At 42.2% G+C, this 23,702-nt stretch overlaps 1 protein-coding gene and 1 long non-coding RNA gene across 2 annotated transcripts in view; one reads left to right on the top strand and one right to left on the bottom strand.

Moving 5' to 3' along the window:
• Positions 1-23,702, bottom strand: part of LOC103180316 (A disintegrin and metalloproteinase with thrombospondin motifs 15) — a 32,860-nt gene that overhangs the window by 3,685 nt on the left and 5,473 nt on the right. The window contains exons 2-7 of the mRNA XM_007896103.2: positions 21,538-21,926; positions 9,495-9,627; positions 8,943-9,110; positions 5,270-5,553; positions 3,187-3,364; positions 1,490-1,665 (exon numbers count right to left, since the gene is read on the bottom strand). Coding sequence (XP_007894294.1) covers positions 1,490-1,665; positions 3,187-3,364; positions 5,270-5,553; positions 8,943-9,110; positions 9,495-9,627; positions 21,538-21,926 — 1,328 coding nt within the window. The remainder of the gene's footprint in view (positions 1-1,489; positions 1,666-3,186; positions 3,365-5,269; positions 5,554-8,942; positions 9,111-9,494; positions 9,628-21,537; positions 21,927-23,702) is intronic.
• Positions 608-22,694, top strand: LOC103180315. Its single transcript, XR_488092.2, has 2 exons — positions 608-713; positions 22,633-22,694. It is a non-coding gene; the product is annotated as an uncharacterized LOC103180315 (long non-coding RNA).

The following is a 23,702-nucleotide window of genomic DNA, read 5'->3' as shown; positions in this document are numbered from 1 at the left end:
ATCTCAAAGGGGCTTCACAGGATTTATTATAAAGTGTAATGACTTGTGTATTTTTTAGGTGACAACCGGATGTTCCGATATGCTACCTTGCATGAAGAGCGCTATATAAATGCAAGTTGCTGTTGTTCTTGTTGTAGACTTCTGAACTTTCATCCCTGGCACATTAGACCCAACTTTTAAAGGTTATTGTTGACAGTATATCATGCTTCAGTCAGCCTCTGAGCTTTTTTATAAAATAGTTCTGACTCTTGATTTACTCTATCAATGTAGAATAACAATCAGAACATGTCTTATTTCATCTCATCTAAAGCCCTTCCTCTTCGACAGTGCCTTTGGCCACCCATCCACCCCCACCCCTCCTCCCTGCCCTCCACCCCTCCTGACCCCAACTCCCAGCTCGGGTCCAAAAAACACCCCGACTGTCCAGCGCAAACGTGACGTCTTTTCGACGTGAACTGTAATTTGTTGTTGTGGTTGTATGTAGAGTACAAAGGGGAAGGAGCCGTAGAGAAAGCCGAAATTCAAAGTAAACTGCTGACTATGTTAAATCAATACAGTAACATTGAAACTCCTAACAAGTTGGGTAAAGAGGTCCTTTTTTTTTCACAGTTTACACATCTGCCAGCCACATGTGCACAGGGTTTGGTCAGTTTTTACGCCAGACTGTCAGGCTGCCCAGGAGGAAAACAGAATGACACACTCTGTCAACCGTAGTAAGTATGATCCTGTCAACTGGTCCAATGCGTGGCCGTGGGCCCATTCATCTCCCTCTCAGCCAACAGAAGGATTCCAAAAATTAACTGGAAAGAATCTTTGCTTGAAGGGAGTAAGAGAAAGCAGCAAAAAAATACTTTGAGAAACAACTACAGATATAGGAATTGTGAATGTATTGAAGATGAGACCATAGCATAGGAGTGGGGCTGATTAGGTACTCTTCCAAAGACCCGGCACAGGTATAATGGACCGAATGGCCTCCTTCTGTGTTGTATTATTTTATTATCCTTTGACTTAGGAACTATCTAAGGACTGAAATTTCGTCTTGTCGTACATATATAGCTTTTAAGATCATTTTGCCTTAAAGTTTATAAGAATTTTCTTTTAATCAATAAAAATGTTTTGGAAGCCAGTTCTTTTAAGAGCTGCAGGAAAATGGCTTCCGAAATTAAACAGGTTTTTAAAGCTTTTACACAATCCTACAATGTGTCTTAAACTGTAAGACAAAATGATCTTACGGGGGAAGACTATGTGAAATTTCGAGCCTATACAATATCCATAAACCCCTAGTTACAAATGTCATGGCTTTGATACAATTAATAATAATAATAATAATCCTTGCATTTGATGTAGAACCTTATCAAGTCTCCGAGACGTCACAAAGCACTTCACTTAATGTACTGTAGAGAGAATTGGCTGAATATTTTGTGGGTGAAACGTTACAGCCAATTGTGCTCAATTGAAAACAAAACGTGAACGCGTGTGGTTTGCTTACCTTGGGCGCAAGTACATAGAAATATCCAGTGCCATTTGCTCGGCATACAAGTTTGCATTTGTCCTTGGGTGACACCCCAGAATACTTGGGCACCCAGACAACAGATGGGGCGAGCCTGTTTGTATTGATGTTATATCCATTGAAGGCTTCACACTGCTCCTCTCTGAAACTCTTACCTGGGAATCATGAATAAGACAAGACAATCAGAAGGGGTTCAATACAAAATGAACCGATTGTAAAGACGTCACAGAAATATACCTATTTTTAAGCAATATTTATTTGATTAAAAATATTGAAGCAATTTAGCAATCGGATGGGGAATTCAGGAAGCGTATGGGTTTGGAAACACAAGTCACAGAATAAAAAGAAAAATTCAAATTTTCGGGATTTGGATTATTAGCGAGGCTGAGTGACGCAGGACAATGCAACACATTTAGATGATATTTTAACTTACATTTTGCGAGAGTGTACAGATTAAAACTCGACCAATGTCTAAGCAATGAAAACAGGTATAACAAATAAATGTTTCCATTTAGTCTATGGCCAATTTCAATCCAGGATCAATATGGGTATCGTAACTCGACTTTGTAGGTATAAAGATCACTATTGGCAGGAATATACTTAATATTTTGACAATAAGGTCTAACCTGCAGTAGTCGCGACAGGATTGGGAAACACTAAATTGACTCTGAGTTGGACTGAGAAATCGGATTGGTGTTGAGGAGGTTAGAGATTTCCGAAGGTCACAGAATTGCAGGTCAAGGCCAGAGAGTGAAAGGGGCCGATGTCTGCAGGCAGCGTCTCACTCTTGAGGTTTTTTTGTGCACTTTGGCAACTATCAGGACACGATTAGATCTTCCGACTCCTTCAGCAAATATCAGAGGTCGGAGCCCGGAGCAGTAGCACGTTTGTTTCAGTGGGTGGAACGATATCTTCACGGACTGAAACTACCAAATCAACAAAGGTGCTCTCCAAAGCAACCATGCAACCCACTACTTATTTTGGATTTATCCAATGAAGAAAAACAAGCATTAAAAGTACCCAAAGTCTGAAAGGCCCTCAGTGTGTTACAAAATGGCCAACGGTGTGTAAACACCGAAAGTCACACATTTGGCAACAGCTATCAAAAATGTCACACCACTTGAGTTTCTCAATAGGTGTGTGTGCTCGCCTAACTCGCGCGTGTGCTTTTTCCAGTCTTCTTATCCTCTTATAAAATAATTGTACAACAAGCCATCCCCATCCGAACAGAAAGGCTATCAGTGTGCAAGAAGCGTAAATTTTGGACAAAATAACATAATCATAAACCTTGCATTTGAGATAGCATCTTATCACGTCTTCGAGACATCTCAAAGCGCTTCACAGAATACATTGTAAAGTGGATTGACTGTATACTTTGTGGGTGAAACGCAGCAGCCAATTGAGCACAGCAGCGTCCCACAAACGATCGTGGATTAAGTGACCACATTTATTTTTTTGAAGGAATTATTATCCCCGGAAAAGCGATCCGCCAATCAACTAACAACCGGGTGCTTACTTACTGTTAGGTAAACAGAGGCGTGTGTATGTGGAGAAAGGAAAGCCCAAGGTTTCGCTCTGCCCGGGAATCGAACCCAGGTCCTCTTGTTTGCGAGGCGAGTGCTCTAACCACTGAGCGACAGAAACACACGAGAATAGATCATAAACAAACTTCTTACCGTTCTCGGGGCACGGATCCAAATTGCAGGATCGGTACTTGACCCGGATTCCCTCACAGTACCTCCCACCATTGGCAGGGGTTGGGTTGTTACACTCCCTCTCGGCAAGTTGTACTCCCCCACCACATGTGCGTGAACATACTCCATACTGGCCCCATCTTCCCCATCTCCCATCGACCTGCAAACAGAAATCATCAACGATAGGAATTTAAACACCTTCAGCAGCCTTGAACCATAAACAGTGGATCCTCGTGTCAAAACTGCTAGGTAACCAATCTTGACACCGTCATTAATATTTAATGAAAAACAGATGTAGAATCATTTTAGAAGAAAGTTTGAGAGTTGATTTGACTGAGATTTCTGTCGCCATCAAGAGCATCCAGCGATCAATCACTGCATGGGTTTACACTCTAGATGTCTTCTACAATTACTGAGGTAACCTAAAACTACCGTATGATACTCATTCCAATTTCCTTTCATCGGTTGCAATTTCAAGAGTCAATGATCATAAACAATTGTACGGCTTCGAAAGCAATATTATAGTTTCCACGCTTGTGGAGAATTCTTTTCTTTTGATTTGTGGGCATAATTTTATGGCCAGTTTATTGTTCCCAGTGTGTCTAACAAGATTTTAAAGATCGTCAGATTGTAATACTGGAACACAGTCATGTGAGAGATTATTATTATTATCAAATGCAACGATTATTAACTTTCTCAGCCTCCATATGCTTTCTAAAAAGGTTGCCAACATTTTCACTACAATGTACTGTTTATAGCAAACAAAACATTGGGGATAATTATTTCTGTACATAACAGTGCTGTCCTGCTCATGATGAAGACATAAGAACATAAGAATTTGCGAGATGAAGGAAGACAAGGCCCATCCTAGTTTACCTTCCACCATCCTGGCAGTCACTTGACATGTCATGTCCCAAACTCTATAGTGTACCCCGAGATATTATTTCCTAAATCTATGCCATTTGTTCTTGAAAGAATCAACACTTTCTCAGTCTCTCTCTCTCAGTCTCTCTCTCTCATAGTTTCTCTCTCTCACACACAGTTTCTCTCTCTCTTCACACTCTCTCTATGAGAACATAAGAATTTTGAAGAATATTTACTGCAATGTTGCTTAAATGATCATTGCATCCCTGTGCTGTTTTTATTTGTAGCCTTTGAATAACAGCATCAGGTAAATTAAGTTTAATTTTTATTTATGTCTGCTGATATTGTAACAAGGAACAAAAGCTTCTTGTAGGCACAAATAGATATTGAGTCAGGTGCAAAGGAATTTGCAAAGGACTCACTGGATACCTCTGTGACTGATGGATTTTTGTGGTTAAACAGTCAGAAGCTATATAAGATTACTGGTTCTATAGCCATTAAATTTAATTGGTATCCTTTATGGGTTATAAACTCCCAACAGCTTGACTGCGGGTATGACGTCAATGGCTTAGCATTAGGACCATGTATAAGAACAACTGCCAACTGCAATCAATGCCAAGATCACATATAATACGATTTCAGTCTTCACAAGATGCTCTTAAGATGCTCAGATACAACTCATGCAATGCGAGGTCCAATTTTTCATGCATTGTTTATATACAACAATAACAAGAGCGATTTGCATTTGTACAGCGCCTTCCGCATCAAAACACTTCACGAAGCCAACTGTCTGCATTGGCAATTTATTGACGAGCATTTCTTGCTTTTAACACTATGGACTGTACATTGGTGAGAAATGAAGATATTCAAACTGCTTCATATGTGCAGAATCGCTAGTATTAGACCTTACTGTAAGTCAGGAGTATTACCTCATGTGTATTAGAGAAGGAAGTTTCTGCAGAGAAAGGAGTTTCTCCCAGTGTCCTTGCCAACAATTCCCCTAATAAAATTAAGTTATTCACTGCATGGCTGTTTGTAGGACATTGCCATGTACAAATTGGCAAGTTACATTCACCCACAACACACTTTATAGTATTACATTGTGTGTCGCATTTTGAGAAGTTCTCCCGAAGTGAAAAGCACTATATTATACCAAATGTAATGATGGGGATGATATTATTATTATTACTACTATTATTACCTTGTACTTGGTCACATCGTGCCTCTCCACACAAATGCCTTTCAAGCAGAATTTTCCATCTCCACAACTCGTCCCGTCTGCCCATGGGAAGTGTCTGGTTTGACACACGAGCTGCCCACGAGCTTTTCCAGTGCACCACAGTTTGAGGCAAGACTGCATGTAGGGACACGGCTTGGAGTTGGTACCGAATGCGAGCACACACTGTCTGTTCAAGTTGTAGTTTTCGCCCGGCAAACTATCTGGCAAAGTAATTGGCTTTGTTGGCTCATCCAGGAGGCAATCACCTGTGGATAAGAGAGAACAGTTATTTTCCAAATGTATGTATCTTAGCTCTTTAGCAAAGTGTAGTTACCTCCTTCAAAGATTCTGTATAATAATCCTTGCATTTGATATTCTGCCTTATCACATCTTCGGAACATCTAAAAGCGCTTCACAGAAGACACTGTTAAGTGAATTGTGTATATTTTGTGTATGAATTGTGAAGTGGCTATGATACATATACACTATATATAACGTCGATAGGGTTGTCAATATGTACAGGGTTGTCTATTTCTGGACACCTGCAAATAAATATTTTGATTACCAAACTCTAGTACTCTCTCCGTAGTCTCCCTCCAAACAGAATCATGGCTCGTTTACTCTGTTCCAAAAGGCTGTTAATATACGCTACATATCGCTCTCTAAATGACGCAATTTCTTACTTTAAAAACAGCTGAAGGTGTGAGGCTCTTTCAATGTATTGGACAAACAGCCCTAGCGTTAAAAAAACACAGTTAAAACAGCCCATAGGAATTCTTTTCCGAGTAAATTACCACTGCTCCCTCCACATCAAGTGAGCTATCTAAAGTCCCACTTGCTTTGTAGTGTATTGCTTGTAGTGACAGAATTTTGACCCCTGTGTCTGTCCGAATAAAACAACGCCTCCAAATTCTGCTTTACTTCAGTCTTCCTAACTGCACTTTGCTGAACAAATATTAGGGTGAACGGCAAGAAGGTTAAAGGGTTCTGTAATATGATCCTCAGATCTATATATGGTCATGCTTCTTGCTGTTTTCATCTCAAAACTGCATTTTGTGTCACTGCTGAATTCCTTTTACATTTAAAATAATGCAAAGAACTGAGTCGAGGGGCCCCTGTTATTTACGTTGACTCCATAAAAGCTTGGAAGATAGACAAAGCTTTGCATGGAAAATATACAATTGCATGCTGCATTGAATCCTTAACACACTTTGATAGGTTTCGAAGACATGATAAGGCACTGCATCAAACATAAGGATTGTTATTATTTATCATTATGCATTCTTCAAATAAAGCCTGAACTTTATTACTATCTGAAAGTTTATTTAGTTATTGCTGTCAGATCATGTTAAATTGGATCACGCAAACAAGTTGAAGTAACCTATTGGGTATTTTAACTCTGGCACTCATGCACTTTAGGAAAGTAATACTATATGTTAATGTTGAACAACTGCCAAGGTTAAAATGATTTAATAAAAATACTTAACTTCTCTTCCAAAACATCATAACAACAAAAAGCCTCCTGTTACAAACTCCCTCTCTATGCATTTAGAAGCTTGGGGAGTGCAATAAACTTACTCAGCAAAGATAAACATTGCCAACATTTATGCTCCGATTTTGCTGCTCATAATTGTGACTCAGAGATTTTCTTTTCTTTGATTATTCTTGGCAAGACGCAAACTGAGGTTCTTAAAGTTTCAGCGCATCTGTTTTCCACCCACTCTATCCTACACATTTAAGCAGGCTTGATCTGTATTGCCACTTGATACGTGAAGAATCCTTTGTGAAAATTCTGGCTGACACTGTCATAAGGCCGTTGGTAGACAACTTATAACGGGGTGAAATCAATAGCATTTTAGCATCCGCGTGCAAAATGGGGACCCCCTTGAAAACACACTGACGTGCTTGCAAACTTGATACCGTACTTCAGATCCCTTTCTAATAAAATAATGATAATAATAATCCTTGCATTTGATATAGCACCTTATCACGTCTTCAAGACGTCTCAAAGCGCTTCGCAGAATATACTGCAAAGTGTGTATTTTGGGGGCGAAATGCGTTTAATGCGCTGGTGGGTTTTGAAGCACGATGATGGAGTTGGTAATGGTGGGATATCGAGGTAAGAAAATGTTAGGGTCCACAACTCGATCGTGTCACACCAGAGCTATAACGCGGTGTAACAAAGTGCATTATAACACGGTTCTTCCATATCCTGAAGTTATGGGGTTAGCAAATTGCCTTTAACCAGGAACGTTTGGGTATACAGTCAAAGGGAAATGAGTAACCATGCACTTAACTTTCCGTGCAGATGGATGTTTTTCTGAATTGAGTTCCCTTACGCAATGCATTTCTCTGTGTGACAGATCCCTTATGTAACAGCTTGTTGAAAACCCAGAGGTTCACTGATTATACCGTTTCTCAAACTATTCAGCTCTCTCAGTAACGTTACACTGTGAAGGATTGAAATTACTTGAACGGAAATAACAGGGGAGTGAGTGGAACTGGCCTCGAGCTTTCCACCAAGCATTTTTCTTAAGTTATTAAAGTGGTGATCACGCAATGCCCATTGATTCACCAAGCAGAGGAATAAGCACCAGTCAAAATCTTTCACTATTTATCCTCTCAAAACCCTTTGAACCTTCTCGTTCCAATGATCGAGTTTTTTCCAGTCTTTAACTCTAATCCCCTCATCACTGGTACCATCCCTGTGAATCCACTCTGTCCCTTTTCCATTTGCTTCAATGATCTTTCGGTGCAGTTCCTATTCTACAATGGTTGCATTGTTTCCTTGTGAACGACTGTTTAGCAACACCATATACCAGCTGAGCAACGTAACTGGGATCAACTGTGCCCTTTACGTTCAGAGCACAAAGAGGGAACACAAAACATTCCACCTGGAGCTAAACTCGCACTGTTTTCTTAGTGTTTCAGCACGACCGCAGAGTTTGACCTACAGCAAATGCCGTCTTAATCTCGAGGCCGGTTTCCTTTCAGGAACTGCAGAAAAAGAGGGCTCGGTGGTTAAGGCCGAGTTCAGCAATTTGCCGAACTCTGGGACGCTCTGAAACGCTAAGAAAATAAGCGTAGATCCAGAGCGCGTAGGGATTCCTCCCGCCTCGAGGTGGAGTAAACTGGCTCTGCAGAAAGCGCTCAGGATTTTCAGGTTAGATTGGGGTGTCAATTTGACGGGGTGCCCTGTGTGCAAAAACTTTATTCGGGCTTCAACAGGAGGGCGGTATCCGGGCGGTAATTGGCTATCGTAGCTGTCGCTCATCGGTCAGGGCGGGCTCTGCGCAATGATTGGCTGGTCTGAGCCGTCACTCACCCAGAGGCCAGGCTCTGGAGTGGGAAGCAACGAGTGCCAACAACAACAACGACGACGCCAATCACGGAGAAGTTCAGGAACCATTCCCGATTTCCCGTATAGCCAGTCCGCCCCTCCACGTATATAATTGCGTTGGATATAGCGCCTTATCAAGTTTTCGAGACGCCTCAAAGCGCTTCACAGGATGGACTGTAAAGTGAATTGACTGGGTATATATTTCGTGGCCGAAACGCGGCAGCCAATTGCGCACAGCAGCGTCCCCACAAACAGTCATGGATTGATGCGAGTCTCGTACGCACTTTGCCCGGTAACCGTAGCTTTCCTACTTACCGTGGCCGCTGTCCAAGAAGTCTGTGACGATGGCTGCACTGCAGATCGACCAGGGTTTCGAACGGTTAATGTGGATGAGAGTAGGAGACATCATGTGGTTGTCCTTCAGCTTCCCAAACACATTTTCGCAGGCCTTGACACTGTCGTGTGGCATATTGAACACATGCCCTGAAATGTCACGGACAAAAGAAGAGAAGTGCAATTGAAATTTGCCGTCGTGTAGAGCAGATCCTTATGACTATTCTACAGCAGTTGATCCAATTTGCCGTGCAAAAGTGGTGCAATAGTAAAATTGTGGAGGGGACATCACTAAGTTATACTCGCTGCTGTTACTTATCCTGCTATAACACTGCATTACAACAACTTGCATTTATATAGCGCCCTTCTAGTGGGGTATTGTCCTGGAGCGCTTCACAGTGGTGGAGTCTGACAACGAGACATCATGTGATTGTCCTTCAGCATCCCCAAGACATTTTCACATGCCTTGACACTGCCGTGCGGCACACTCAACACGTACAGTATCTTAACGGAGAGCAGTGCTGCGTCGTTTACCTAGTTCGTGAGCTGTGGTGAAAGCAGATGGGAGCCCATCGTCTTCAATGACAGAGCAGCTTCTCTTGGGGTCACACATGGTGCCCACGTCCGCCATCCCCAACGTGTCACAGGTCTGAGCTCCGCACAAATCCTATAAACAAAGAGGACGCCATCCGTCACAAAGCCCTTCCGCAAAGTCAGCCCAATATAAACGTGAAATGGTCACAATATATAATAATAATCCTTACGGTTGATACAGCATCTTATCACGTCTTCGAGACGTCTCAGAGCGCTTCACAGAATATATTGTGAAGTGAAATACTGTGTATATTTTGTGGGCGAAACGCGGCAGCCAATTGTGCACAGCAGCGTCCCCACAAACAGTCGTGGATTGATTGACCACATTATTATTATATTATTGTAAATGACTGCAAGCGGAAAGTGTAATTGTTACACATAGAAAAAGAAGATCAACCGTCACATCTTACTATGCGATGTAAGAAATACGTCTTATGTTGGGACGTCCTCCTGACCCAAAAGGCGCTATTTGTAAAGGTTAACGATCGCGCGGTATTGTTAAAGAGATTTTGTTGCCGACGTCGACAAAAAAATGAATAAGTCCGTGATGACCTACAACAAGACACTTCATTCAAAAAAAAATAAACCCAGAGTTAAGAGTTGACCTTCGTTGTACGGTGACAAAAACATTTCAGTTTCAGGTAGAGTCAGGCCAAGTCCTAAAAGCATATCTGGCAAGCTGCAACAGCCTGGCTAAACATTCATCACTGATTTCATCATCGCCGTTAGATTACTGGTATTTGCGTTTCATTGTAACTGACTTAACTGAGGGGCCAGGCATTGCATGTTAGGTTTACAGAAAGAGTTGACTTAAATAAGTCACAAAGACACATTTTGGCAGCTGATTCCGGTCATTATGCAGAGCGTGAAGGTAATAGTTCAACTGAACAACTGTAGTTGAACCGGGCAGGTCTGTGCATGCTTACACACGTTTTACAAATTGTCAAGTGCTATAATGAATACACTATAGTGTGTGACAACGACATAATAATAATCCTTACAGTTGGTATAGTGCTTTATCACATTGACAGAATGTCTCAAAGCGCTTCACAAGATTATACATTAGAATACATTGGAATATACAGCACAGAACGGGCCATTCGGCCCAACTGGTCTATGCCGGTGTATTATACTGAAGTGTAGTGACTGTGTATTTTGCAGATGAATGTGGCAAGTCAATTTGGCACATAGAGTTATGAAGGGAATGAGCAGATTTTCTCTGGGGGATTTGGGAGAACACAGGGTAAGATGCAGCAAAAGAATCTTGCGATTGATCCTGTGGGGAATAGGAAGCCAGTGGAACTTTCCTGGGGGTCGGAGGGGTGGGGTGGGGGGGGGGGGTCGGACATAGAGCCTAATGCATCAAAGGATATAGTAACTAACACTGCAACACAGTGAAAAAAATATTTTTTTTCAAGATCAACAGTTTTTGAAATACATCTTGTTCCTCACTCTGGTGTACTTTGTACATTTTCGAAGTATATTCAGTAGGAGACAGTATTAATAAAATGCCTTGTCTGAACCCCAGACAAAATAAACCTTTGCTCTTAAGTGAGCTGTACTTTGAGATGCTTTTATTATGGTAACTCCAACACAGTGAAGATAGAGTTACTAAAGATGCCAAAAAAAATCAGCAAGATTTACTGGTTTGTTTTGAGCTTTCTTTACCAACAAGTGGAGGGCTGTCAATTACCCCTTTAAGCATTTTGATTCAAAGCAGCTGTAGACTTTAGGGGAGATCCATACTTAGAGCTAAATCATGAACAGTGACGAAAGTAATGCAAATGATGGATTGCGTTGCCTTAGTCGGGCTTGTTAGGATGTGAAACCCCAGAAGATTTTTAGGACATGGAATACTTTGCCTGGAACAATGATGGAGGCAGAATCCAGATTTGCTTTTAAAAGGGAATCCAATAATAATAATCTTTGCATTTGATACAGCGCCTTATCACGTCTTCGAGACGTCTCAAAGCGCGTCACAGAATATATTGGAAAGTGGATTGGCTGTATTTTGTGGGAGCAACAAGGCAGCTATCTCTCATCGACTGGTCACAAATGGATTAAGGTCAATTTGGGTGATCTCGTAAACCGCTATGGACCTGCTCCACTGGTTTCATGACAAGATCTCAGAAAAGAATCAGCAAGCGAGGGGAGTCAGCTTGATGATCAGAAAACTACTAGTCAGATGCTAAACATTGGCTTCAGCTCCCCCTGACAAATGCACAAGTTTCCGCCTCTTTATGTATCATTATCCCGGGTGTTACAGAGGCCTGAAATTCCACCTCGTCTTTGCCTGCAAGACCATCTTAAATTTTGAGACTGCCCTGAATTGCGGAAAATTCCCACATTTCGTCTTAATTCTGGTGCCAGTTGTCGGTTAGAACTGTAGCGAAACAGTGGATGAGCCTGTGAGGAAGGCAATCAGGCATTGGAACAAATTGCTGACACAGGCAATGTGCTCACAGTGAAGATTGGTCACTGGGGAGAGGTAACTGAGGTAAGTGGGGCACCCGTTAAAGGAAAAATGAGTCAAATGCCTTTGGCCAAAGAGAGAAAATTGGAGACGAAAAATTGGCAGGAAAACTTTTCCCATAGTTTATGAAGTCACTGACCGACAATAAAAAAAGCCTTACCTTTGATGCAGAACCTTTCACATCAAGAGGGTCAGTACTCAGGATCTCAGTACTCTTTGCAGGAATCACTATACAGTGTAGTGACTGTGTATTTTGGAGGTGTATTGTTACTCTCTGTACACCTCCTTTTGAAGCCCAGAAGTGACACAGTCTGGCCTGTTGTAAGCAACAACAACAACTTGCCCTCCTCGCAGTGTAGCGTCTCAGAGCGCTTAGCAGTGGCGGAGCCTGACTCATTGCGTAAAATAGCCCCGAATGGGCTTTGTTTTGTTTCGCAAGTAGCTTCTACTGGTGGCAAAGCGCAGATTCAATCTGGTTTTAATGACCATTTCCTTTAACAAAGAGGCAAACAGGAGCGGATTTGAAGCGTAACTGATGAAACAAAAATGAGAGTAAGAGCCTTCAGTCTACCTTGTCCGTACTTAACAGGGACCAGGGAAGGGGATTTCAACGATGACAAAAGCACGTTTTGAATTGGTTTAATTGATTAGATGAAAAGTGATGATTTTCGTGACTGAAAAACAGATGTGGTGAAGGCATTTCATGGTGTACAAGTGCTCAAGCTGGTGGGAAACAGACCTGAGCCTAACCTTTGACATCAGGAAGCCCTGTAGGTGATTAATTAGACATCGAGTGCTGGTGCCTTTTGAGTTATTTGTCACAGGACCTTAGGACGTCTCCACAGAGACTAGTAAGAGTTAAAAGAGAATGAGCTGAAAGATAAGACCGGGGATCAATCATTTTGGGACTCCCTGCGTCACAGCCGTGTGTAAGAATAAAGAGAGTTACCACTGTTTATCCCAGCGTACATCAACCTTTGAACTATTTTGCGATGTGACCATATTTTGCAAAGAGCAGAGAGAAATGTTCTTCTTTTTTTAGGTTTGAGGCAAATCTATCAGGAATGTAGCTCGTAAGCAATACAGCAGGCAAAGCAGACCCTGGGAAGCTACTGGATATAAAGCAGAACCCAACGCTGGACTTACACTGATAACACTGCAATCACGTGCCCAGGTTTACTGTAAAACTGATACGCGTTTGCTTCTTTTCAACTGATGGTTACAGTACTCGTGATCTATCAGGAACACGCTTTGTAAAGCACAAGATAAAGACCTCAAATCACTGAGCCCCACATCAAACCCACGCGTTCAAAAGCACAATGACCTTCGATGGCAACGTGCCATTTTTATCATGTTGCAGCTGAGAGAACACCGGTTTCCATGATCAGCAGAGAAATGAATATGAACAGTGGTAGATCGCTCAATGTCAGCGGGAGATTTGAAGGACAAGCGATTTCTAAAAGCACTGAAACATTGGCTCGGGAAAGTTCTTCGCTGACATCTGGTCGAAATTCCGAGAGACAAATGATTCCTAAAGGGAGAGAACTGCTGTTCATCAGTGTGGTACAATTACCGTTCCCCTCTATATTACCACTTGTTATCCACCCTAATCCTGTCACTCCTTCTCCTGGGGTGTGGGTTTAGATATCTTGCTCTGCGTTAGATAACAAGGTGGAGTCCTGTAGCTCCGTGGTTAGAGCGCTCGCCTCGCAAGCGAGAGGACCTGGGTTGGATTCCCGGCAGGGCGAAAGCTAAGATTCCTTACTCCACATGCCTGTGTTTATCTAGCAGTAAGCAGGAACATGGTGGTTAGTCGATTGGTGGATCGCTTGTTTAGGAATAAAAAAATAATAATAATTTGGTCACTCAATCCACGACTGTTGGCGGGGACGCTGCTGTGTGCAATTGGCTGCCGTGATTCGCCCACAAACTATACAGTCAATTCACTTTGCAGTATGTTCCGTGAAGAGCTTTGAGACGTCTCGAAGACGTGATAAGGCGCTACATCAAATGCAAGGATTATTATTAGAACAGACGTTAAAGTCAAGATGTATCATTTAGAAATTATTGCTCAGTTTGGGGGGGTTCGGGGGGGGGGGGGGGGTGGGTAGTCACCGGAGGAAAGGATTCAGATGGGTGGGATTTAGATCAGTTTCAACAAACGGAAGGGAAATGTGAAAATGTTGAACACATTTTTTTTTGAAGATGAATAGGATTTGGCCCAGTCAGGATTTGCCATCTCTGTGTGTTTTTTTTCTTCTCTTGGCCAAGGTTCACGTTTCTTACAAAGGAAGATTTTTGCTGTTGTATTGGAAATTGGAGCCTGAACTGAACAAGTCGACCACGTTCAAACCAGCTCAAATTTCCTCACCGGATAAGTGCTCCCCATCCCTGCGACCTGTAACATATTAAACTGGCAGGAAATGTGATATTTCCTCAGCATAAATCCTTCCTCCCAGACGCAGATCCCATTCCCGACCAGAAGCACGTTACACTGGCATCATTAAGGAAGGTGGCATTGGAAATTTCTGCCGGATGATAGAAACATAAAGCCGGAAACAAAACGATTTACAGCTCGATCAAATTGGAAAGGGTGTCATGGATTGGGAAATAAAATTTTATATCAGACTAATGTTTTGAGGTTGGTTAGTAATCACTTGCTGTTTCAGACAGACAGACAGACAGACAGACAGACAGTTTTATCGTGCCTTACACTGACCATTAAGTGTAGTGACTGTATTTGTCAACAAACATGGCAGCGGATTGTGCCCTTGGATCCCACAGACTGTAATGAAAAGCTGTTGACCTTACAATTTCCTGCCTTAGAAAGCGGGTACTGACTGCTCAATTTGTTATGTAATAATAATAATAATCCTTGTACTTCATATAGCGCTTTATCGCGTCTTCGAGACGTCTCAAAGCGCTTCACAGAATATACTGTAAAGTGAATTGACTGTGTATCTTGCGGGTGGAACATAAGAGTATTGTAAGTAAACTTGAGAAAGTGTTCTGTTCCTTCGGAGTGTGCGCCATTCTTTTCATATCTTCACGCAGAATAGTGAACGTTGGTTGAATCCCCAGAGGTCAAGCACTGAGATTCATCCCGTAACGTGGTTGTGAAATGCTGTCTCTTCTCTCTCATCTCTCGATCATTTGTTTTTTTAAAAAAAATAACAGTTTACTCTGCAATGTGTCTGGACCCAGAGAACATCCCCTGTCACTTTGATGTAATTGGGATGAACAGCATAATTTCATTCAAGCACCAAACACACATAGAGCCACTGAGTAACAGATCCATTTCCCTTCCAACTGACTAAACCACATTGAATACAGTTTAGTGCTACTTCTATAATCCCCATTTGGTGTTGGTAACCTTGTTTAGAGCTGCTGGCCGTACAAAGGATATATGGAATCTTATTGTACTTGTTCCTATCGGTTACCACGATAATTGGAAGAAAACTAATTTAACCGGAAGTATTTGGTAATATCTTCTAACTATAGGGGTGCAAAATCCAACATTCCATATGCAATTCCATTTCAGAAACGCAATTAATTTTGCTCATCTACAAAATACGCAGTCGCTAGAGTAAATCCTATAGAGTGCTTTGAGACATCTTCCTGACGTGAAAGGTACTATATTAAATGCAAAGATTATTATTGCGATTATATTATGAGACCCTAAATACAGGGAAACCCATTATGATGCCATCAATACAGTTTGTCTTTCTCATAAGGCGGATAGTTTATGGACACCAACATTTCCTGGGTAACCGCTTTATTAACCACAGACCTGACGATGTCCCTTGTTTAAAAAAATGGCCAATGGTTGCATTTAACAGATGGTCACTGACGTCACTTCCTGACCGATGGGTCCTTTCCCCCAAAGAAGTGATGGTACTCATAGGTGTAACGCGCCAGGAAGTGACGTTGGCAGCGACAAGACAAACCTGGAAGTCAGACATTTTTAGTGTTTGGATCGAGCAGTTCATCGCATGAGCTGCCAGCCAGTCGTTTACAAGTACCCCCCCTGAAGACCTTCCTCTAGGACCTTGCTAAGAGGCCACCTACCCCCTCCCACCAGCTCGGAGCCAGGCTCTGCCACTGTTAAGCGCTCTGAGACACTACGCTGCGTGGAGGGCGGTGTATAAGTGCAAGTTGTTGTGGTTGTATCGCAAGACTGCTTTAGCAATATTGACCAATATTTTCTGCAGCAATACATCTCTGTGTTCCAATATGATCCTAAATATCTAAATCTGAGACATTTCTGTGTCAGCTATTACCATTATTTTGGATCTTGTCCCTACTTTTGGAATGGTTCAATAATTCTCGAATCACTCTGTGGTGTTGAAAATCAACACAATTCCCACAAATGCACAGTCATTACACTTCATAGTAAATTCTGGGAAGCGAATGGCTGGAGACTTGAAAGGCACTCTAACAAAGGCAAGGATTATTATTATCATTATTATTATTAATAATATTATTATAAGCATGCAGATTGAGTTGAATTTCACTTGATGTTCTGGCTCAGAGATTTCCAGGCAGAGAGGTGGGAACTCAATTCCCCCCCCCTCTCCCTCACAGATTCCTGGAGGAGCAGTTAGGAGTTCAAAGGGTGTAATTAAACCCTGTATCAACTGTGATTCACAGTGAAGAACTCAGAGCTAAAAACATTCCATCACGTAGCTCTAATTGCGCTGATTCGGATCAATCGGGGCGACCAGATTACAAACCTCCAGCTCCTAATTTCCTGAACTGGATTAAGTTTTATGTCCCTGACTGTAACTGAGAAGGCATCCGAGCCTTAAGGAAGGAAGTCCAAAACCATTTTAGGAACATGGGAACGAGGGGAAGCAACTCAGCCTGTTGGATCTGGTCTGGCTGTTTATCAAATCATGGCAGATCCCTTTAATCCTATCTCCTATTGAATTGGGATCTTAAAAAGATTCCTCAAGGATTCCCAAATGCTTCTGGTCTCTATTATCATAAAATGTGTGCAACCTCTTTTTCTAATCACGTTTGACGCTGTGTAGATTTTATTCTCTGCAGAACAACTGTTCTCACACTTAACTGGAGACAAAAGTAAGAATGGGAATTGACTCTCGCACGAAGGTAAGTTTCAAATTGAACAGATCACCATCAAATGCAGATTGATCTTGAGCTTATCTGTGCAGTTTTCACAAGGTGATACCATGAGATAAAGTGTGAGGCACTTCGCAACACTGTCCTTGTGTTAATTAATTTAAAAAAGTGTGTACCTTTTTAATTTATTGGTGTGATGTACCGAATACTGAAACGCTGTAAGATTTCTTGCAGTTGATATAGCGCCTTATCACCTCGTCGAGACGTCTCAAAAAGCTTCACAGCCACTGTATTCGGTAGGTGAAAGTGGCAGCCAGTTTGCAATGCACAATATTTTTACAATACCTACAGTAACTTTCGTAACTCTTATCTAAATACTGTATCTCTCCACTATTGCCAAACCTTGGCTTCACTGCTGGGTTTCCGTCCCACATACATCCCAGATAAAAGCTTCCTCTGCACAGCATCTCCCAGACTCTTGAGCTAATCCCAGCTCCCGGCAATAAATTCACATCAAGGATATCCAAAAACACTTTGAAGTGTCCACCTTACCAGGGCTAAAATAACAGAGGTTCCCCATTCCCCAGTGACTTCTGGAGGTCAGAAAGCACGTACACAGCCTACTGTGGTTACTCAAACACTCTCCCCGGGGTCTGAACACTTTCCCATGAACAAAGTACATCGGTCGTTGCTTACTAACTGCTCAGCTCACCCATCATTTGAAACAAGGCCAGGGTCTGGTACTTTAAGGGGACACCGTATTCATCAATAGTTTAGCGCAAATCGGTTTTGTTTATAAGCCTGAAAAGTGTTCCTGCAAAAAAATGTGAGAGAAATGAATCAATTCGGCGGACAACTTTTCATTCTGTCCATGGAATGCATTAGCTAACTGCGCATCATAAAACCCCAACTGCAAACCCTGTCACTTCTTGGCTTCACGAATAAAAATAGCCAACTCACAGTGTATAGTTTGGGACACGACATGTCAAGCGACTGCCAGGGTGTTGGAAGGCGAACTAGATAGACCTTAGTCTTCTTTCGCCTTGCAAATTCTTATGTTCTGAACCTAGTCACTTCAGTATATGTTGTGCTCTGGAATGCTGGTAAATTACCATTTGCCTCCTTGCTCCTCACAGGAATATTTTTGCAAACGCTGTTTATGCGGGAGATTACAGTGGGGTTAAGTTACGTTGCTTGTGTGCATGAACAAGGCAACGCACTAATTACAGTGTTGTCTTCTAACCAACGCTGAGACCTGAACATAAGCTAACCAGCCGAGCCCAATATTTTGACAAGCAAAAAACTCCTAATGCCTGTGTTCCGCCACATTCGATGAAGGTAGAGTTCTACAGCTGGAGCAGCTGTGGCGGTGGGTTTCGACTCGAGTTGGCTTTTGATACACTGCTGGGTGAGAAAGAAACCTGCAATCCTGACAGAAGCTCCGCCAATTATAGTGAACTTCTATCTTGTGCAATGAGAATATGAAACAAAGGGCGTTGGGGAATTTGCAATGGACATTGTGATAATTCTCGATAGTTAACAATTATCATATAACACATCTGCCCACTCCCTTACAACTTATCTCTGAATCGGTGTGAGGCTGCCGAAAATGCAGTTTATGATAAATAATCCTTGCATTTGATGCAGCGCCTTATCAGGTCTTCGAGACGTCTCAAAGCGCTTCATAGAATACACTGTAAAGCGAATTGACTGTGCATTTTGTGGGCCAAACCCACACAAAATATAACCGGGGAAGGAAAGAAAAAACAGGCCACCGTTCATAACAGAATGGTTTGTGATCACACCAAATCTGTTATGATTTGCCAGATTCCCCCCAGAGCTCTACATGAACTGATCTTGTCAGAACAGTAAAGGCGGAAATAAGCAACTAAACCAGGAAGCTGAGTTATGCTGCCAAATCACTTGAGTTCATATCCCCAGACGTCATACATGTACATGACAACTGGGGATTGAACTCAACTGATTTGGGTTCTGACTTTTGTCATTCAGTTTACTGCATACAGTATTCAGTACTATGGAGTCCTGTAGCTCAGTGGTCAGAGCACTCGCCTCGCAAGCGAGAGAACCTGGGTTCGATTCCCCGGCAGGGCGAAACGTTGGGCAAGTTTCCTTACTTCACACGCCTCTGTTTACCAGCAGTAAGTAGGAAGCTGCTCCTCGCTTGGCAGATCGCTTTTCCCGAGGTAATAATCCTTTGAAAAAAAATTGGTTTGAAAATAATAATAATTTTGCCACTCAATCCACGACTGTTTGTGGGGACGCTGCTGTGGCGCAATTGGCTGCCGCGTTCCGCCCACAGAGCATGCAGTCAATTCACTTTACGGTTATATTCTATGAGGCGCTTTGAGACGTCTCAAAGACGTGATAAGGCTCTATATCAAAGGCAAGGATTCTTATTATACATAGTACCATTTTGACTGGCTGCATTGCACTGATAGTACTGTTTACTGCTGCCCTGTCTGGTGGAGATCTAATTCAGTGCGTGTCCAGGCAGGGTGTATTGTGGCATTCGGACCAAACCACCGACAGACCGGCTGTGTTGTGTGAACCTGAGGCAAAATGTGCGGTTAATGAGTCACAGAGCAAAGAACACAGGCTGCTTGAGTTAAAACACCAGACAAGAGTTTTCAGAGTTCGCGCTTTCAGTGTTCAGTGTTCAGGAATTTAAATTTAAAAGCAAGTTAACTCTCGATTCCTTAAAAACAAGAACACATCATGCACACAATCACCCCCTGTGTCCAGAGGGTCCGGAACTTGGCGAATCGTTGGATTCGGTCTGAACTTTCAAGTTGGTTTTTTTCTGTCGTTTCTTAAAAGAACTTCAAGATTAAGGCAGTAATTGAAGAATTTGCCAATGCTCTGGATTCTCTGAAATAATATCAACAACAATGATAAATAGTAATAATTCTCGCCTTGTCACATCTCAAAGTGCTTCACAGAATATACTGTAAAAGTGTAGCGACCGTATATTTTGCTGCGTGGAGGATATCTAGATCCAGGTGGAATTTCTTCCCATTCTCCCCTTTGTAAGAGTCAGTTTAGACTGTGTCACTGCTCAATACTCTGGCCCTGACTTTCCTCCCACTGGGCGGTACTGCATGGGGTAATGCTGGCGGTAAATGTACTTTCTTCCGACTTGAGTGTATTCACTGGAAGATCCAAGTGGCCTGTCAGTGGTGCCTTAGGTCCAGCACTGGAGGTATCCATCAGGTAGGGCAGAAAGTTTGTCCCAGCAACAGGGAAGGGGGGGGTTTCAGCTTTTAGAAAATGACACTACATATTCCGACCGTGATCGAGGCAAGGAAAAAAATTTTGAAAAGAAAAATTAGAAGCAGGTGAGTGTCCATTTCCACCTGCCCTCTCTTTCCATTTATCGAATCCATAAAAGCAGTTGGGGGAATGGTTTCACCTGATGGATACTGTGACTCCAGGTACATTTCATTGAAAAATAAATCTAGTCACGTATCTACCTAGACATGGGCAAGTTTCCAGACTCCACACGCCTCTGTTTACCTAGCAGAGAGCAGTAAGTAGGAACTCGGTTGTTAGTCGATTGGCGGATCACTTTTCCGGGGGTAATAATCCCTTCCAAAATAAATAAATAATAATATTATTAATTTGGTCATTCAATCCACGACTGTTTGTGGGACTTTGCTGTGCATAATTGGCTGCTGCGTTTCGCCCACAAAATATACAGGCAATTCACTTTGTAGCATACTCCAAATCACTGACAATCCAGTGCCTTGGGACCTTCTCCCGACAAGAAAGGCACTACACAAATGTAATTTGTATTTTAATGGGAGCCCTTTGAGATGTCTCGAAGACGTGATAAGGCGCTATATCAAATGCAAGGATTATTATGTATTATTATTATTGGCATTGTGCTGTAGCATTCTGCAGTTTCATTGCTCTCTGCACCACTATCGCCTTAAAATTACACTCGTTAAATATAAATGATTAGTTTGGAAACTAAACTATGGCAGACATTTTGGCGCCGAGTTATCTTTGAAACCACATCGATCCAACTCCATAGGGCAGAACACTTCGCAAATTCTTTCAAGGTCTCTCTGTTTCAGTGGGAACTGGAAGCATTGCAGAAGAAAAAGGTTGTGTGTGGTGTGCAACTGAGTTGCAGCCAAGTTCTTGATGTAGTGTAAGAATTAGGACTCTTGCCTTGTGGAAATTCAGTCCAAAGTATAGGACATGGGAGGAGAAATAACATTATTGTAACTTACGTTTAGAACTGACTGACTGCACAGACGTGCTTTACAGAGGAGACTCATTGCCTACTCATGAGAAAGGTCTAAACACAGACGAGGAATTTAACACCGATAAGACTTTAACAGTGTTCTTAATGATTACAGACACTGTCATCCATCACAATAGAAAGGGGATAAATGAAGGTACCTGTTTTGTAAAAAGGATTGCCGTGTCAAAGTACTCGGGATTCTTATCGCTGGCCTTGTTGAACTTTTTCTGCCAGGCACAGAAGTTTCTCAGTGTTAGGGCTGCGTTGGTTGAGATTTTGGGCCCCTTGTCTTCGAGATTAATGACTATAAACTTCACCACCACAATACTGATGGGGTTCAATATGCTGGGGTGCTTGTAGAGCCTAGCCGCCACCGCCATTAACATCAGGACGTAGTGTTTGAGATCATCGCCGTGAAACTTGGCCATAGATTCATCGGCCACCAGTAGGGTTTCCACAAAGCGGGGAATCGAAGCAAACCGCTTGGATCGGCTGCTCTTTCTACCCACGTTCTCCCCTTTGGACGGACGTTCCATGGAATGGGAGGCTTGAAGAAAAGAAAATGAAATCGTTAGCAAGCGGCCTAGCGTTTAATGCAAAATACAGGACGGACATTTCGGCTGACGCAGATGCCTGACTCGCCTGCAACTGGCTGCCGCGTTTCGCTCACGAAATATACAGTCAATTCACTTCACAGCATATTCTGTGCAGTGCTTTGAGACGTCTCCAAGGCATGATAAGGCGCTATATCAAATGTAAGGATTATTATTATTATCATCATCAGGTATCAGTCTGGCTCAAGCGGTAGCACTCTCTCCTCTGAGTCAAAAGGTTGTGGGTTCAAGCTCCGAGGAAATGATTGTCCAAAAGGGGACATCTTTGCAGCAGCTGTCAATTGACTATAGAGTCAACCTTCAGTTGGCCTTCTCCTGTAATAGACCTGTCCATCACCACAAAGTGGTCCAGAAAAAAGCAGATATAACAGGGCAAATTTCACACAAGATTGTTGGTGGCAGCTTGGACTTAAATCTCTCAGATTCTGGTAATCACCATCAGCATTTACTGGTTTGTGTCCAAAAATAACCTTTCCTTTGCCAGCTCCTTTCCCTTCGCTGTCTTCTTTTATGCAAACATCTAGCAAATTCTCATGTTCTTAAGCTCCAGTCCTATGCTAGAATGTGTTCAAGTTAACTGAATGAATGGTGCATTGAGGTAAAAATAAATCTCCTGATTATTGATATAACTGTTTTCAGTCACAGATGGAACCAAGCAAGCAGAAAGAAAGAAAGAAAGAAAGAAAGAAAGAAATAGAGGAGTCAAAAATATTGGGGTCAAATATACAACATCCACAAACCATAAATCACTGAGTTAATGGTGCAAATGTTCCACTGGGGTCAAGGGTTCCCATTTGCTCCTATTTCGTTTTCATCTGCATGATCTTCATTAACGTTGAAGATTAAAGTCAGCAAAACTCACTAAAGAGAGAGCACGATGATGCTCTGATGGTTCTGATCTTTATTAGGCTTTGTGGGACTAGAAAATGTCTAGATTTGATATTTCTTTCAATAAAATCTTCCCCCTCTCTCTCTCTTTCTGTCCTATTTCTCTGAACCATCATGGGTCCGGCATCAATGGGTATCAACAATATCTTTCCTACGGAGAAACTGAGCAAGTTCTCAGTATTTTTGGTCTCCAAGGGTCTCTACGTTGGAATAATAGGCTTGTTTGGAGCCTTGACCTCTCCTCCCAGCACTGCTCTTGTGTAAATAGCTTACAATGAAAACATTTATCTGGCTTTCTTTTTGAAGCAAATAACATGAGTTGCCCAGCCTCTCATTAGAGGGATGGTGCGTGACAAGAGTGAGAGAGAGAGAGAGAGAGAGAGAGGAAAAGAAAAAAATGCCAGGAATAAATATATTAGTACATATATAGCATAATAAAACCTTTTTGGAACAATAATAATCATTTTTGGTCAGCCAGGCATCTGGAAAAGCCAACACCATGATTAATTGTAATCTAATCAAATAGAGTTCCATGCATTCCACCTATACATGGAACTTCCAGAGATATTTATTGGACTGAAACGTGCTCTCTCTCTCTCTGGAGGGATGCATCCTGCTTACCTAATTCCAGAGACTACCAGGCGCAGGTTAGCAAGAGGCAAGGCTTGGGGACTCCCCAGAGCGTGTATTGTGCTGGAATCGAACCAGCAAAATCTACATAGCTTGCCAATTGAAAGCACTTGTCTGGCAAGCTTTCCCATTGCTTATCCAGCTAGGACCATCCTACCCATTAGGGCTTTGGCTCTACTCTGATATTCCAT

Source organism: Callorhinchus milii, unplaced genomic scaffold (assembly GCF_018977255.1).
Source record: "Callorhinchus milii isolate IMCB2004 unplaced genomic scaffold, IMCB_Cmil_1.0 Scaffold25, whole genome shotgun sequence".
Taxonomy (NCBI): Eukaryota; Metazoa; Chordata; class Chondrichthyes; order Chimaeriformes; family Callorhinchidae; genus Callorhinchus; species Callorhinchus milii.
This window is presented reverse-complemented; position numbering and strand designations above follow the sequence as displayed.